This window comes from Dufourea novaeangliae, unplaced genomic scaffold (assembly GCF_001272555.1).
Source record: "Dufourea novaeangliae isolate 0120121106 unplaced genomic scaffold, ASM127255v1 scaffold89, whole genome shotgun sequence".
In the NCBI taxonomy this organism is placed as follows: domain Eukaryota; kingdom Metazoa; phylum Arthropoda; class Insecta; order Hymenoptera; family Halictidae; genus Dufourea; species Dufourea novaeangliae.
In genome coordinates, this window is record NW_015373988.1 from 947,708 (window position 1) to 963,317 (window position 15,610).

A 15,610-nucleotide genomic window follows, 5' to 3' on the forward strand; every position below is an offset into this window, starting at 1 on the left:
AGAGTCGATTTTTATTTGATGATCATTTTCATCACTCATAAAGGCATTGTTCCAATAACGGTTCAGTTTTAAACAAATTATGGTCAAATAATTAAACGATTAATTAAGTCTTTAGAAGGGACTTCTGATGACCAAATGTAGCTGCCTACTAAATGACTCGACACATCAGCCATTGCTGTAACTTTAACCAATTCGAAACCACAAACAAATTCCAAGTCGTTTTTCAGTTCATCCCATTGCAACAAAACTACGAAGTTGGGAGCAAAAAAGTTGCAATCCATTCAAAAACTCGGTAGTCCCGTGGTCATTGTGAAATGTCTTGGTTCTCCGGCATCTGCCTCGAAATCCTTTCTGCTCGCGAAGAAAAATTCACGACAGAGTCGAGTGGGAGGAGGCGGATAAAGCAGCCTCTGACGAAGTTGATCCAACAAACAATCGAGATCGATATCAGTGAATCAGGAGCATCGACGACATGTGGCGTGTCGGACCAATTGTGCTGGCCCTTTTCGTCTGTTGCGTCTTTACCGAGCACGTGACTGGCGAATCACGGCCATCTTGGAAAGATGTCGATTTCCTTCGTCGGATCGTTCGCGAAACGGAGCCCTTGGCGATCGCCACGGAAATTGAAGATCTTCTCGGTGAAGGAAACGCTCCGGAAAATAATCGATCGCCCAAACAACGTATGAAAAATGGATCTGGTATGTTAAATAGATTCTTTCTTGTTTATTTATCGACAATTTCCAGGTCATGCATTCATTAATATTGTACACCCTAGCGCGAAATTGTGTCGTAAAAACGAGAATTAAATAGTTAGGTATCGTATATATGTAATATAATTAACATTTGATTCCTGAAAACATTTAATATTCATTTTTCTCCATTTTCACGAGAATGAAAGTGTGAACGACAATACGGAATTTGCAATTAAAATTCATCAACGATTCCGAAATGTGCTGCTGTGCTGGAAGTTATCAACGATTCTGTTTAAATGATTAACGAATTCACATTAGTATATTGAAATTCAGGCGTACTTATTTTTGGGAAACAGTGAAATGAAACCTGGGGGACAATAATTATCGCATGATATTTCGTGCATTCTTAGCAGGCCACAACAAACACTGCTCTACGAATCCGAACAATTTGTTTACCTTTAAATACTCAATTAATTCTATGATAAAATCCGCAGTCCATGCATTCCAACAAACTCCAGAAATTCGATCAATGTAACCACATAACAGAAAATATCGTATCATTTCAGAGGACTGCACATACAATTCTAAATCCCCCAAAATATACTAGAAAAATACGCGTTAGTATTCCCCAAAAAACAACTCCTCTTAAACGAACTTTATTTCTTCTACAACGTTATTTCCACACACCCACGACAAAAATTCCTTCGCGCACAAAAAAAAGTCTGGAGAAAAGTCCAACGAAGGAAGTTTCAAGAAGAGATTTCCCCGAAAATAACGGAGCTCGAGGGTTCTCCCAGGAGCGTTTTTTTTTCTGCGGTGTCGGCAGTATTGCGAACGATAACGAGGACGAATAACACGGTGGATTTTAGGGAAATCAGACGAGGGCGGATACTACAAGACGTACGGCAGCGACGCCGAGGGCGAGAAGGGTTACTTGGAGGCGACCTATAGCAAGGGCAATCACGGTTATAAGACCCTCGACACCTTCCACAAGCGGGACGGCGACAAGTACGCATTCGAGAAGCACGTTGCCTATGGCAAAGCGAATGCTGACAAGAAAAGTAGCCACCACCACCACGACGACGATGCCAGCTCCGGTTCTGGGAAGGGCGATGATCACGAGGGCGCAGGTAGAGCGAAAAGTGTACAATGTAGAACGCGTAATTGCATGGTAACTATGGGAAGACAAGAGGGGAGAGGTGGGGAAGCTGGGAAACGACGCCAGCTTGCTAATTTGCGAACCAGAGCACATGAATTTTTAATTGAACCAGGCTTCCGTGGCGGTGGTCCCGTAAGATCTGTACTTACAGTCGCAATTTTATTACGTTGCAGCGGTAGCTTCCGTTTTATTTTCCATGTATTCGGCGCTTTTTTATTTGGACACCTGGCCAATTTGATTCCGGCAGGTTCGCTAGCTAGCATATTATTTCGAGGAATTTCGTCACAGTCCACACGTATGGGTTTTCATTACTTCGTTAATATAAAACAGGGGTAATGAATAGCAGGAAATGTAGATGAGTATTGTAGAACATATTCTGCTTTAATTTATTAGATATTTATCGGAATCTAAATAATATCTACACTGTGTTTGTGATATTTAATGCAGAATGGAGTTGGACGAGACATTAGAAGAGACTTTCTTGAACTTCCTAATTTACAATCGAATCGTGAATATTATAATTCTTGATCATTTCAAAAATTTGAAATTCCTATAATAATTATCGGATAATATTTATCATTTTCTAACATTCAATCTTCCAAAGTCTACAAATTCCGTCTACATTCTCACAAAACGGTCCGGCCCATCCATCAAAAGTTTCTCCAACTTCTCGCTGGGAAACTCTTTTTCGCGCAGCAGTTCCAGGGCTCTGTGCTCGACGGTGTACAGCTCCGCGAACGTCAATCGCAGTTTTTCTTCCGCAACTTCAATCGATCCTCGATAAAATTACACCGGTCTCGATAATAATATTAACCGAACGTATCGACGCGTTCATTTCGTATTAATTTCACCAGTCCAGCCATTTCACTAATTATTTCGTCGTATCGTTCAACGCACCGTGAACGGCCGTAACACAATCCCTTTGACTATTTCGTATCGTTCGAAATTTCGTCGCCCCTTGAAGTAAAAAAACGCCGTAGCCGCGAAATTAATACGATTACCGGTTGAACACACTGTTCCCGTGGCCCCTGTTCAAGAGGTTCATTATAAACTTTGTCTAGGTACTGTCGTCGATAGTCATTATACGACCGACGAGGGGGATCTTCGCGGTCACAGCGGCGAGCACGTCGATGCCAGTGATCATGGAGGCCATAGTGAGGGCGATGGTGCACGGTATACGGATCATGGGCCAGAATCCTCGAGTTACGGTCATGGTGGAGGCTACACGGCTGGAGACGGGGAAAACGGTTCTTATGAAAGCCACAGCTCCTATTCGAGAAGCTATGGCGACGGTGATGGGCACCGGGGAGGACATTATTATTAATCGTGGGCCAAATGGCCGTCTTCTGTTACGGGTTTCTATTACTGTCACGAATTAATGGGTGTGCTTTACGTATTTAATCTAGGAGGAAGTATTGATGATCAAGTGGGTATTGATTTTGAGGGGTGACTTTGCGAAAAGCGATCAACAAAGATCACAAAGAATTCAAGAGATAGATTATTTGTGGATTAGTTGCAAAGTTACTGGTTTTACTAGTTAATAGATATTTAATATTTCAAGAGAATTTAATTTTGTGACTTCTATGTTGTATCGTCCGATAGTCCGTCACGGTCTGTCTCGTATCGACTATGCCACGGCGCGGTTTGTGCTCGTGACTCCTCGATTTGAGGGGCGTACGCGTGAGGATGTCAGAGACGGTTTGCTTTGAACACAAAGTCGGTTTGACTTCTCAAATACGTACAGTTTTTCGCCTAACGGTGATTGATCCTATGCGTGACCTTTCTGGATCGCTTCCAGACTTAGAGTGCTGCTCGATCAGTTCACCTCGAGCTCCTTCGATCGTAAATTAGTGGGGATCGTTGCACACGCATCCGCGATAATTAGGTGGGATATTGTGGGCATGAGGATCCTCGTGGATATTCGTGAATGTTCGTACGAAGCTCGCGAATCGCGAGACGATTGCGGAGGTGGGGAATTCGGTTTGTTCTTGACTATTCGTTTGCCTATGTAATCGTCGAAATATGATGTACATATAGTAATTAATACAATGTATCAGTACCTGTATATAATCGTCGTATAACCATGTTACGTGTTGAATGAATCTGAAAACATGCATTAAATAAACGCACGCAAGGAATACACCAAATGCAAATTAATCATATTTCAACGTCACAATGTAACATATATTGTACAAAATCAAACCTGAAATCCACTCGAATTCACGAGCTGAATGCACAAAGAGTTACAGAAATTGAAAAACCATATTTGTATGAAATATCGATGGCAATTGTTTGGTCGGCTCGACCTACGATATCAATTGAAGAGAAATCAATTAAAAACGAACGATTACAACGGGGAACAATCGCATCGACATTTGAAACGTAATCGTTTCAAGCTGCATCGTAAAGCGACTTTCGATAATGGCAGTATCGATCGCTTTGTCTTGCGATGCAATTGTGATCGGTGCATTATACCGAGAATTCCGAACAGGGGTGGGGGGGGATATTGTTATTAAGTGTTGTGTAACGAACACCTAAACACGGTCACGCGTGTATGTGTGTGACGTTATCAAAAATCAATAGGTACAGTTTAATGCAATTACATCGTCGTATAATACGGCTTGTTAAGACTCGACAATTCCATGACGGCCGGGGGTGTGGGATCGAGTTCAAGCTGCCGATTGTTGTTTTGCAACAACACATGCACGCGCTAATCATTTCGATACTGAGTCTCGTTTATTCCGTAACGAATGCATCCCCGCTTAATTCCGAAGCCGTCTAAAGGCGGCACGTTGTTATTACAGAATTTAATGGTATTACGCTCGTATCGCGTTGATGAATCGATCTAAATTGCAATTAATCACTTGAACCTGTTGTCCGCCGCGGCTCGTTACATTAGCATTGTCTGTCCACGGTCGATTATTGGCAGCCAATGTATATCGAGAACAGACACGACAAGCAAGCCCACATTCTCGTATTCATCCTCAGAAACCGTACCGCTATCTAGTAGAATACAGACGAAAACGAAAGTATGAATGTGGAACAATATTTTTTTTTTAATTTCAGGTCCGTTCGATCACGTCGGAACGGATCAACGTGACAGGATTTATCCGGAGTTACTGCCTTTAGAGCATTGACGGCAGTGCCGGGGGAGATAAAAAATAGACTCGACAGGGAATCAATTTTTTTCTGAAATAACCAGTCATCGTGATTACATTTCTCACCTTTCAACGCCACGTTCCTTTCGATCCAGTTCTATGTTAAGCTCGACGCCGGACGCGTATTTAAAATATGATGCAGGACTGCCAACCATTGACATTAATATATTTTTGAACCGAACTTATAAAGTTCACAGTATTTATAGCGTCGACGAGTTTTCAAGTTTTGAATTACCGAGAATGAAATGTCGACATCAATCAGGGAAATATTAAAAATAAGAAAACTGTTTATTCACCGTAAGAATGTACTCTGACGAGGGCTAAAAGGAATCATTGGTTATTTATTGCTACATCTAACAATATCAACTAATTCTCAAGGAAGCTCTTTAAAACAATCCACCGATGTTACACAAACATACGGAAATTCTCGTGACACAGTTCGAAAATCCAGTCAGTTCCAGGAAAGAACCACAGCGAAAAAGTTTCACGAGCTCCCGCATGACGGACGTCGTCGGAGTGTTGTTCTCCAATCCACCAAGCAGAAAATTCGAGGAGGCCCACGCTGACAGCGGAATCATCCTTTGACACGCGCGGCGTTTAACAATAATTATCCCGCGCAATTAACGGACATGGCCGCGTGGGCGTCACGGAAGTTTCCTCGTTATAAATAATTGCAAAATCTACCGGGCACGAATTCGCCGCACGAGGACGCGGCGTCAAGCGTTGCACGCCGCGGCAAATCAGCCTGACGCCGGTGCTGGCTCGCGTGACCGAGCCTACTTTTTCACAAAACCCTCGCGAGTTCTTCGCCCGTCGACTCTGGGCTGTACTAATCACGTTCCCTCCTCCCCTGGGTGACCTGCGACGTCCTATGCAGGTGAAACCGACACCGTTTTCACTGTATCGTTGTGTGTACGTCTTGTTAAAGGATGCTGATCGCTAACTAGGCGCGTTTGATAAATTACTGGCTTGTGCAGCGGTGGTACAAGAAAATTGTAATCCCTTTGAAGTGACAGAGGAGATAGAATGGAATAGAATGTTTTATTTGGTGGTCTATTGAAACAAGATACAGTGAATCATCGATAAGTGCTCGAAGGCTCCATGGTACTGACTGTTCAAACGTCATCCCTATCACTGAGGGTGTCCCCCATAGCAGCTGTCAAGGTCCTAGTGGTGGGGATGACGTCTGAACTCTCAATGCCGAGGAGCCTACGATCACTGATCGATAATTTACTGTATTTATTAAAATTAGTGTTAAAGGAATTGTGAAGGACATCAGTGTCCTTTCAATCCAATATATCCAAGTGTAGAACAAACAGTTACTAGAGTTTATTCTCGGCCCTGTTCCAACTAATTGTAAGAAGCATATCAAAATAAAAATATCGTAGACTGACAGTTCCATATCTTACTATAACGATGCTTATGATTTTCTTACAATACCTATAACAGGAACGAATATAATCATAGAAGAGGATGTATTGTAATCTAAAGTCAATATAACGGTAACTGTAAATACCTGCAGGCTCACCAAAGCGCGTAGCGCGCTGTTATCAAACCCGATCCTTGATTCAAACTTAATTTCACATTTCACTAGCTCACAAACAAGACAATTTCGATTCCATCCAAAAAAAAAAAGTACTCACCTGGAAATAGAACTCCGCAATCCCCGCGGGGAATAAAACGGTCCACGGATAGGATCAGGATTTCGAGCTGGTTCGGGCAATCCGGGTTCGAGTGCGCTTAATTGGAATCGCCTCGCAACGCGTGCGGAACAGTCAACCCGAATCGTCGAATGTCAATGTTAGTTACCCTTCTTTCAGCTAGAAGAGCTCGTGCCAGTTCCGCTTTCAGACCGCGGAGTGGATCTAAATTAGGAAACAATTTCATTAGCGGAGGCCAGAACTGTGTCCCATTGTTCATCGGACCGTGGTCAGGACGATTTTATTCTCCCACCCTTGGCTGAGAGCACGGTAAGGGATGCTTGCTCCACGCCAGGGAAAAAAGAAGAATGTGGGTGGGAGGAAGCGGGGCTGGTTGGACGAGGCGTTAGCCTTGAATGCGAAGCAGTTTCCGCTGCTGTGACGAAAAGGGTGAAGGGAGCGATGTCGAGCCATCAACTGATTGCACTCCGAGTGTCGCGAGAGGGTGGCGTTGCCTCACCTCGTCGACGAACGACACGGGGCTCACTGGTAATTAAGCAAATCTATGGAAGGGGTATCCAGGACTCTAATGACGTTGCAGTGGTTGGTACGCTTCGCGGGGAAAGAGACTTGGCCCCTTGAAAAAGAAAATTGGAGGCAATGAAAGATTCACTGGAAAGTGACTAGGTACTCTTTTGTTGTATTGTCCTCGGGAGAGTTTAATTCTGTTGTGATTGAATGAATTTTTACATCGACCGCTTCATATTTCTGTAGGAATTCGAATATCTCATAAAACCCCCTGATTATCTTAGTTGCTAGATCGAAGGAAGATGATCAGGTCATGAGCTACTTCGCAAATATTCGTTATCATTTTTCTGTACCGAATTTCGCGGTGAAAATTGTTCGAATTTAACATACAATTCATTTCGTTAAAAAGCCAGTACATTAGTCAGTGGGTTGAATATGAAGGTGGGAACAAAAGACGGTCTCCATCTATAGTAAAAAAGAAACTCTCGAGGGCAGAAACGCAACGGCACTTAGTGGAACTGTTTTCGTGTAACCAGCGGCAGTTGAAGACTTAATTTAATAGCCGGTGGCCTCTTCTTTCCCAAACGAAGGGAGGGATTGGGATACTTTTCGCCGGTCGCGCGATCCAACCGGGGGTCCGTTGGATCTGCTTACAAAGCAATCTCTCCATCTGGAAGGTCCAAAGGGAACGCCACCTAATCTAATCTCCGTTACGACGATACCGAGTCCAAATCGAACTTGGCAGAGCCTCCGGTATCCGGTTTTCCCCCTGTCTAAAGGAATCCCTCCAGCCCGTTGGAAGCCTGGGCAGTAACCAATCTTTATCTTGATTATGCAGCGCCAACGCCGGAGGAGCCAATCTCTAGCCCGAAGAGCCTGCCAAATAAGGCCGTAAAGAGCCCGAATCTATCGATCACAGGTTTCAAACTGCGAATTCGGTTTTCCTGATTTGCAATGGAGATATCGTGGACGGCGATGCGCCTCGCGGAATAAGTAGCTGCCGAAAGAAAAGTCGATTTTGTATCGAGTTCACGGAAACCACCCATCGCTATGCTCGAGACCTGAAGCTTCGATTATTCTTGGACACTTCGCGGGAATCTTAATCACCATAGGACCACTGTCGACGTCCCGGTGGCTGGAATCAATTCATTAGCCGGGCTGATATTGATTAATTTCCGCGGTCGACCATTATGGGATTGGATTTCTTGCCACGCTTACGTAAAAACCATTTTATACGGAAGTTAACCGAAGACGTGGAAATTGGAGATTCATGATACGATCCGAGCGGATGACTCTCTATTTTCGGGCACGTGATTTATGGTACGGATTTTAAGCTTTAATAAGGACTCTCCTGATTTCTTCCTGTTGCATAATTGAAGTAAGTCGAGTTTTTATACGAGAATCAGTTAACTGTATGATAATACTATATTCATGTGGCATGAATTTTAGATTCTACCGTTCAATCACAGAAGTTTGTTTCTTCTATGAAAGTCTCGAGGTTGTCACCATTCTGATCGAGAAACTCTGGAACGCTAGTCTCAATTCAAAACCAGATTCCTGCGAAACATCGTAAGATTGTATTAAGGGCAACGTTCCAAATCCTGAAACCGTAGCGTCACATGGTACCTACGCGATCGAGAGCCCAGAGTCCCGATGCTAAATCAAATAGCACTCACTCGAACCTCCTAACCCGAATGTGCTCGGTTCCACGAATGTAACCGCGAAGATACACGCCGACCCAGAAGCTAATATCTTAAAGATATCGGGATCGTCCCGAGATTTTGCGACGTAGCGCGAATAAAACCGTCAGCAGAAACGGGACAAATGGTCGAACAGTTAGCGAAACGATCGTGAGGGGAGGGCAACTGGCGGCGGTCATCGGTCGCGTGATATACGGGTCGCCCCGACGTCTGTAAAATTCCATAAATTGTTTTTGGCTTACGACGATATAAATAGCGCGACGTTTACTAGCGCAGGGAGGTGGAGGAAAAGAAGGCCGCGAATTTATGTCGCGCGTAATACGATTAACGACGACATCAGGCGGTTTATCGATGGCTGGACACTTCGCGCTGGACGCGCCACGGAAATCAGCGAAACGTGGATCGCGATACAGCTCGTTCGTCATGCCGTTAATTAAATTCATTGTACGTACGAGCACCTGGTTAGCCGCGCACGACTTCGATCATCGATCGACAGGCTCACGGGGCTTTTGCGTGAGCTTCTATTTATCGAAAGCCCGCGCTCGACAACGCCATCGCTGGGGCTCTGTTTCAGGATCGACGGGCCAAGGCATTTCGATAAATTATGTAACGCTATCGATTTCGTCTTTGTCGCATTTAGAAAGTTGCTACGAAGAGAATATTGTCGAGGTCTGACCTGGTCATGCACTGGTTGGTGTACGTTGAAGCGTTCACTTTGCAGAGAATATTGGAAATGGGCAAGAAAATGTTGCGAATCTTGGACACAGGTGTTAGCCAGATATTAAATGTTTGGGAAATAGTTCGCGGAAATGATTGGGCAAATTCGATTAGGAAGGAATTACTGATTGGTTGTAACGAAGATCTTCGGGTGTATATTAGCCAGGAGGCTGGGTAGAGATTTTATAAGTCGTTTGGATACTGTCCACGTTCGTGTACCTCGTACATGAATAGATATAAGTACGTGATCGGACATTTCGAATAAGACGAGAGTGTACATCAATGATATCAACTATCTTATCTGAGATAATTCTGGACCTTTAATCACTTGCTGTTATTCAAGCTTACTATTGGCCACATGTCTCCCTCATTAATATTAATAAGAAAAATAATTTCTATTTTCCAAGAATTCAGCACACTCTAACCTCATTTTAATACCTGTAGATAGTTTTAGGATTTCATTACCATTAAATCTATCTCGGACTCGAATTGTTAAGGTAATAAACGATACTTCATTTGATCGATCCATCCAGAGTAATTACAACCGATCCTCTTCCCCGATTCTACACCGAACGCTATTCATCGTTCATTCTACAACACTTTCGAGAACCATCGATCACAATTGCATCACCCACCGACCCATGGACCAACGGTGTCCGATAACATTTATTTTTCCGTTAAATCGTCTACGTCAAAAACAGCGGACCATTTCATTACATGCGCGAGAAAGTGTGAAAGGTCCTCCCCACTCGTCGGTACCGATCGAGCGTCCAGGAAGGCTTGCGGTCGCGCGGATGAAAGCGGAATCGATGGAAACACAAGCCGACCCCGTGACGGAACAATCGAACCGTGGATATTTAAGTATCCCTGTGGGGACGTCGATCATCAGTCGGATGATCGAGAGCAGATCGAGATGCTACGAGTCGTCTGTCCCATCGTACTTTGCCTGCTGGTGCAGGCATGCTACGCGCGAGAGTTGACCGGCTATCGGGCTCGTCGCGATGCAGAGACGGATGTGACGAACGCTCATCAACCGGTCCCGTCGAAGACTTCCGGTTTGAGCGAGGGCGGCCAAGATTTCAACGATCTCGCGACAGCTGCCTCGGGTCATCAAGGCCAACATCACGAATCAGGCGGTGGGCACAGCCATCACGCGGACCACCACGAGGAGCACGGTGCTGAGGGCGAAAAAGGCTACAAGAGCCATCACCATCACGACAAAACCGACAAAGGTGAGCACGACAAGGAACATCAGGCTGGCCATCACGAAGAGCACGGTGGCCACAAGAAGGGACACCACGACGAAAATGAGAAGTACGGGGAGCACCACGAGGGCGAGAAAGGGCACAAAGGTGGCAAATTCGGCGAGAAAAAGGGCCATAAAAAAGGCCACAAGACAAAAGGCTATCACAACAAGTTCCACAAGGACGAGTATCACAAGGAGCACAAGTTCTACGATGATTATCATAAAGGAGGCCATCATAAGAAACACGGAGACTTTCATGGACACCATGAGAAGAAAGAAGGCGAACACAAGAAGGCCGGACACAAACATGCCGGATATCACGAGGATCACCATGGCAAGAAGGGACATCACGATAAGGGACATCTGGACGAACAGCACAAGGGTCATCATGGGAAGCATGGACACGATGATCACTACAGTCATCATGATTCTTACGGCAAGAAGGGCGATCAGCATTCTGGAAAGAAGTTTGGGTACAATAAGGGGCACAAGGGTTGAGACGAGGAGATCGAGACTTATCGGGGACACTGGAAGATGGATCTTTCCTAATATTGCGTTTCGTGCCTTTGATCGTTGCAAGTATCCTGAATTGAATACTTGTTGAGTACAATTTTGTTATACTCCGATGTTATAAATCGATATTAAGAGAATTGTCTGCATGTTGTTGTTAGGTTGTTAAGTGAAAGTAATAAATTGACGTTTTTATAAAACGAAGAGAAGAATGTGCTTTTCTGATTTTAGTTACTGCTGTGCGAATATCGTATTATTAAGAACGGTCCTTTTAAAGTTGTTATTCACCATTGTTCGGTGTAACGTTAATATTTCGTTGAACATTCTATCCTTTTATCCGGTACGTCTGCAATCTACAAAAATATTTAAAATGGAACATTATTTACGCTCTTTCACGTCGAGCGCCGCAAATATTTCACAGCTGTCAGTCTTAAGTTTTTCCAAAGCGACGGCGGAATAATGTATCGCGGATCCATATATTATGCTACGGGCCATTGTGTAAATACATACATTATGTAGACATAGAGACGAACATAGTAGAGCGCGAAAAAACAGGCCACGCGCCGCCTCGATATGCTCTCTTTTCACCTTTCTTGCGGCCGGTGCATATAAGTTTCTCCTCGACTCATGCTTGCCTCATAACACTGGCATCAGTCAAACCGGAAAGCGTTGCTTCGTTTCTCACGGAAATTCGTAACCTTATTCCTCCCTTGATTCTTCTCCTCTTCCCAATCACAACCACTTAAAAAAGTACTATTATTATTGTTTCACATGACGAATACAAATGCACAGGAAGAAGGACACAAAATTATCTCGAACATAATCTATACCTCTGTCTATACCAAAAGTCTGAAACATTTCCGTCGAGCTCGATTGCCGTTTCCGGACGAACACGGTTCCGGTGCTTCCGATCGTACGCCGTCGCGTACGTATACATAAATGATTTCAATCACGCACCGAGAAAGTCAGTAATACGCCGGTGATAGAGTTTAATCGGTCGCGTTACCAATTCAATTGATTCTCGGATATTAATGCGCCGCTGGACGCGTGCCGCGAGTTAACGCGGTGAAATTTGCAAATAAATAACAGATGCTCGGCCGGATTTTCGTCGTGTACCCGGGGTCGCTTGTAATTGCCATTATTCGATTATAATATCAACCCCGTGCATTTACGACTTACGGCCGACTACGGGGACGAGCATGATTCTCTAATTTGTTTGCGCGGGCCCGCCGCGCCATTCAAATCGCGGATCTGATTCGTGACAATGTTCTCAGGGTATTATACAAATCTCGTCGATTGATTTGTTCCGTGGATATGATCCCACCATTGCGTTGCGAGACCGCGTAATGAATTATCAGCGGTTAATTTCTACAATCTCCTTTGGATATTGTACGTCGATATATTCAAGTGTTACTTATGAAGACCCAATGTTCGAACGGTAGTTATAAAAAAATTTATTTAAAAAAATGTAGATTAACTTCGAAATGCTGGTAAAACTAGAGTATAATTTCTATATTTAGTATTTACAGGAAAATGTAAAGGTTAAGAAAACTTATTTCCTTTTACTAAATAGCATGTTAAATACATTGAAACATGGTAAACTGTAAAATAGGAGAAAATTGTATCTGGAATAATGAAGGTCTATCTAATTCGTGCCTTACCTTTGTAGCCAAAAAGGTGATATTTAACAACTTCACGACACGTCGTAAAAAATTACCAACGAAATTTTCTCATTCTTATTTTTCGTCTTAATTTCGCACATCGAATCACTTACAATTTCTGGCACTAGTAGTCGAACACCCCGTACAACTCCGGAATAATTATTGTAAATTTCAATACTGTATTCATTGAATCGCGTGCAAATGAATCCAGCACCCTATTAAATCGTCGCAGAATTTTCGATTTATCAATTTCTCATATTAATAGCGCTACTGTTTGCGCTCGCGTTTCCATCACGTTTCTTTCTATTTACCTATCCGCCCTGTCTGTCTCTCCCCGTACGCTCTCACACCTTCGAAAGCTTTATTTACATCGGGCTACCCGATGCAACGCATCGATGACACGTGCACGCATTTGCACGGTGCGATCAGGGGGAGCATCGTTCGCACGACGCAAGAAACGTTCGCTGAGCGTGATGGGCCAAGCGGGGAAACAACGTGTCCAACGAAATTGGATAAGTAATCGAGAGTGGGGTGAGAGAAAAAAAAACACTGGAACAGGTAACGCTTTTAATCGAACCGGGGATCGTCGTGACGACCCTCTCTCCCCCTGTAATCCGTACAATATTACTATTTATGCGATCCCTCGTATATGCATTTGGTATCCGTGTTGTGTTACGCGATAAAAGGTTTTTCATCGCGACACGTTTCCAGGTTGTCCGATGGAAATTTCATTTGCAAGCGTCCGCGAATTAAACGTCCGTGATACTTTCGTCCGAAACTCGTGTACAAAGGGGTCAGACGAAAATTTAATCATTTTAATTGCACCAAGAATCGTGACAGTCGCAAATTGCATATATTTTTTTAGCGCAAATTTCTTCTCTTATTGCAGCAACAAACGTCTAACGGAGTACATACGGGAGAGGGGGTAGGTTTTGGGTCAGTTAGTATATTTTCATCCTTGAACAGAGATTTAAAGTATGTTTCTCTTTCATTTTAATCACTACCACAAATTAATTGAAAACTGACCCAAACCTGCCCACTCTCCCCTACAGATGTGACTTCATCGTTTTCAAGGGAGAGAACGAATAGTGTTCGAGATGAATCTTACATTGTTCATGGCGGCTATCGATCCACCGAGGTGCAACGCGAATGTATCCTTTTTAATTAGACGATTCTACAAACGCGCGTGTACCTCAGCCAAGCACCGCTTCCGGAATAATACTGGAACGTGGAACGCGCAAACAATGTGAGCTTAGTCCAAGCACTTAATCCGTCGGGCTTATATCATCAAAGGTTTTCTTGCGCAGTCTTATCATGGCAATTTCCACTGGAAGGCTCCAGCTACGTGGCTCGTTTATTACTTCGTCTGCTCGTTGAATATTTGATCAAAGGTGTACCCATCGGTTAATTCAGGATTATCTTATTACTACGCGTATTACTTTTCGCCAATAATTTTTATTCCTCTTTGTGAGCGGACTACGACTCTCCCCCTATTCCATTTCTCCTTTGAAATAGGTATTTCATTATCATGAAGAGAAATATCGTAATTTTCTCCTTTATGAATTGAAAGTTTCAGTTCGGGGCTTCGCGATCGTTCTGATCGCCTATAAATATAAGTCCACAGTGGGTGATCAAATTATTATGAATACTTCGAAGGATTAACACACATTTGAATTTTCATCAAGAACGCAATTGAAAATACACACCCTCCTTCGCATCTATAATTGCTGGAATTCTTAATTTAATAGTGTTAGAATATAATAACAATCAACAAAAGAACAACTATTGCAACTGGAATCAAAGTTTCTACATGTTCACAGACAAAATATTTCGTAACATTGAAACATCGACGACATTTCAATTCCTGGTAAATGTCAAAGAATGTCGAGCAATTCAAAATTTATTCGTACTTGAGACACCGTTTCAATCTACAGAATTCATTACCAAAGGCTACGCTATTCAATATACACCGTCGACGATGAAAATAGAGTGTCGGGCGAGCGCGTTCTCTCGTCGGCTAATTTTCAAATTTCATTCCGGTAGTTTCGCACGAGACACAGCGACGCCCCGTTGAAACATATGGCTCCGTATGCTATATTTTCGTATTCGCGACGCGCCTTTTCGTCCGTCCCAGCCCCGGAATTTACACGTTCCCTTTAATTTAAACGCTTCCCATTGTCCCCGGCTCGCATACTAAGTCCTCGTTACCTTCTACTAGCGCTCGCGCGCGCCCCCGTTGTAAACTCTATTAGCAGCTTCGTTCGCGACTCGATTTCATTAAAACAAAACCGGTTTACCGGGTATCGCGCGGAGAACTGCGCAACCGTGTCACACGGTGGTCCCTCTGCGAATTATCCACTCGCAGGCGTTCCAACGATATCTGAGGGAAATAATAAGTCAGTCTTACGGAGGACACCCGGACTCGATTGCTAATTCCACGTGTTATGGTGCCACGCTGACTGTTAGGCAATACTGCCGCGATCAAATTGACCGACTTGTCACTGGGGCTCTAGGACTGCGATGAATCTCGGTTGTGTCGAAGTTTACACGTCGAATTTTAGCTGGTAAGTATGCAGTAAAAATGTTATTACGAAAATTT

The 15,610-nt window shown here is 43.7% G+C and overlaps 2 protein-coding genes across 2 annotated transcripts; both read left to right on the top strand.

The window, feature by feature from the left end:
• Positions 1–472: 472 nt before the first annotated feature.
• LOC107187420 (hornerin-like) lies at positions 473–3,175 on the top strand. The gene is made up of 3 exons (XM_015575523.1): positions 473–698; positions 1,562–1,822; positions 2,913–3,175. The coding sequence occupies exons 1-3, from the start codon at positions 473–475 to the stop codon at positions 3,173–3,175; spliced, it is 750 nt and encodes a 249-aa protein (XP_015431009.1).
• Positions 3,176–10,507: 7,332 nt separating this feature from the next.
• Positions 10,508–11,338, top strand: LOC107187421 (histidine-rich glycoprotein-like). The gene has a single exon (XM_015575524.1). It carries the CDS (start codon positions 10,508–10,510, stop codon positions 11,336–11,338), a length of 831 nt encoding a protein of 276 aa, XP_015431010.1.
• Positions 11,339–15,610: the final 4,272 nt, after the last annotated feature.

Bases quoted from the DNA above. Each gene is read 5' to 3' on its own strand.
- LOC107187421 (XM_015575524.1), top strand. From the start codon at position 10,508: ATGCTACGAGTCGTCTGTCCCATCGTACTTTGCCTGCTGGTGCAGGCA.
- LOC107187420 (XM_015575523.1), top strand. From the start codon at position 473: ATGTGGCGTGTCGGACCAATTGTGCTGGCCCTTTTCGTCTGTTGCGTC. The intron at 699-1,561 runs GTATGTTAAATA...GGTGGATTTTAG, and splicing joins ACGTATGAAAAATGGATCTG to GGAAATCAGACGAGGGCGGA. The intron at 1,823-2,912 runs GTAGAGCGAAAA...AACTTTGTCTAG, and splicing joins CGATGATCACGAGGGCGCAG to GTACTGTCGTCGATAGTCAT.